Source organism: Cystoisospora suis (genome assembly GCF_002600585.1).
Source record: "Cystoisospora suis strain Wien I chromosome Unknown contig_3848, whole genome shotgun sequence".
NCBI classification, from domain to species: Eukaryota; Apicomplexa; class Conoidasida; order Eucoccidiorida; family Sarcocystidae; genus Cystoisospora; species Cystoisospora suis.
In genome coordinates this window covers 5,721-6,093 of record NW_027156643.1, presented here as the reverse complement: position 1 = coordinate 6,093, position 373 = coordinate 5,721, and the positions used below count along the sequence as shown (strand labels likewise).

Genomic DNA, 373 nt, shown 5'->3' with positions numbered 1-373 from the left:
CTCCCGTCTTTCCTCCTCTTTCTTCTTCTTCTTCCTCTTCCTCTTCTTCTTCTCTTCATTATCCGCCTCTTCCTTCTACTTCTTCTCTTCTGTCTGAGAGAGAAGGATCTAAAACGAAAAGAAGAAGCGAAGAGAAAGAAGAGATCCCGCCTTCTTCTTCTTCACGGAGCTGGGGGGCGAGGGATGTCTCCGAGAATGGAGAGACAAAGAAGAAAACGCTTGAAGAAGATGGAGTGGCTGGTAAGAAGAAAGCTCAACTCACACAGCTTGTCGAACACTTACTCCACTTCTTCCTGAATTCGACCCTCCATGTTCTCTAGCATAAACATTGCGAGAGAATTACCCTACTCCAAATCACTATAATACTCCTGAA

The 373-nt window shown here is 45.0% G+C and overlaps 1 protein-coding gene across 1 annotated transcript in view; it reads left to right on the top strand.

Moving 5' to 3' along the window:
• Positions 1-5: 5 nt before the first annotated feature.
• CSUI_007333 (uncharacterized protein) overlaps positions 6-373 on the top strand; it is a gene marked incomplete at its 5' end in the record, with an annotated part of 2,692 nt that continues 2,324 nt past the window's right edge. Inside the window, one exon of the mRNA XM_068067479.1 lies at positions 6-240. Within this exon, the coding sequence (XP_067920546.1) occupies positions 6-240 (235 nt within the window). The remainder of the gene's footprint in view (positions 241-373) is intronic.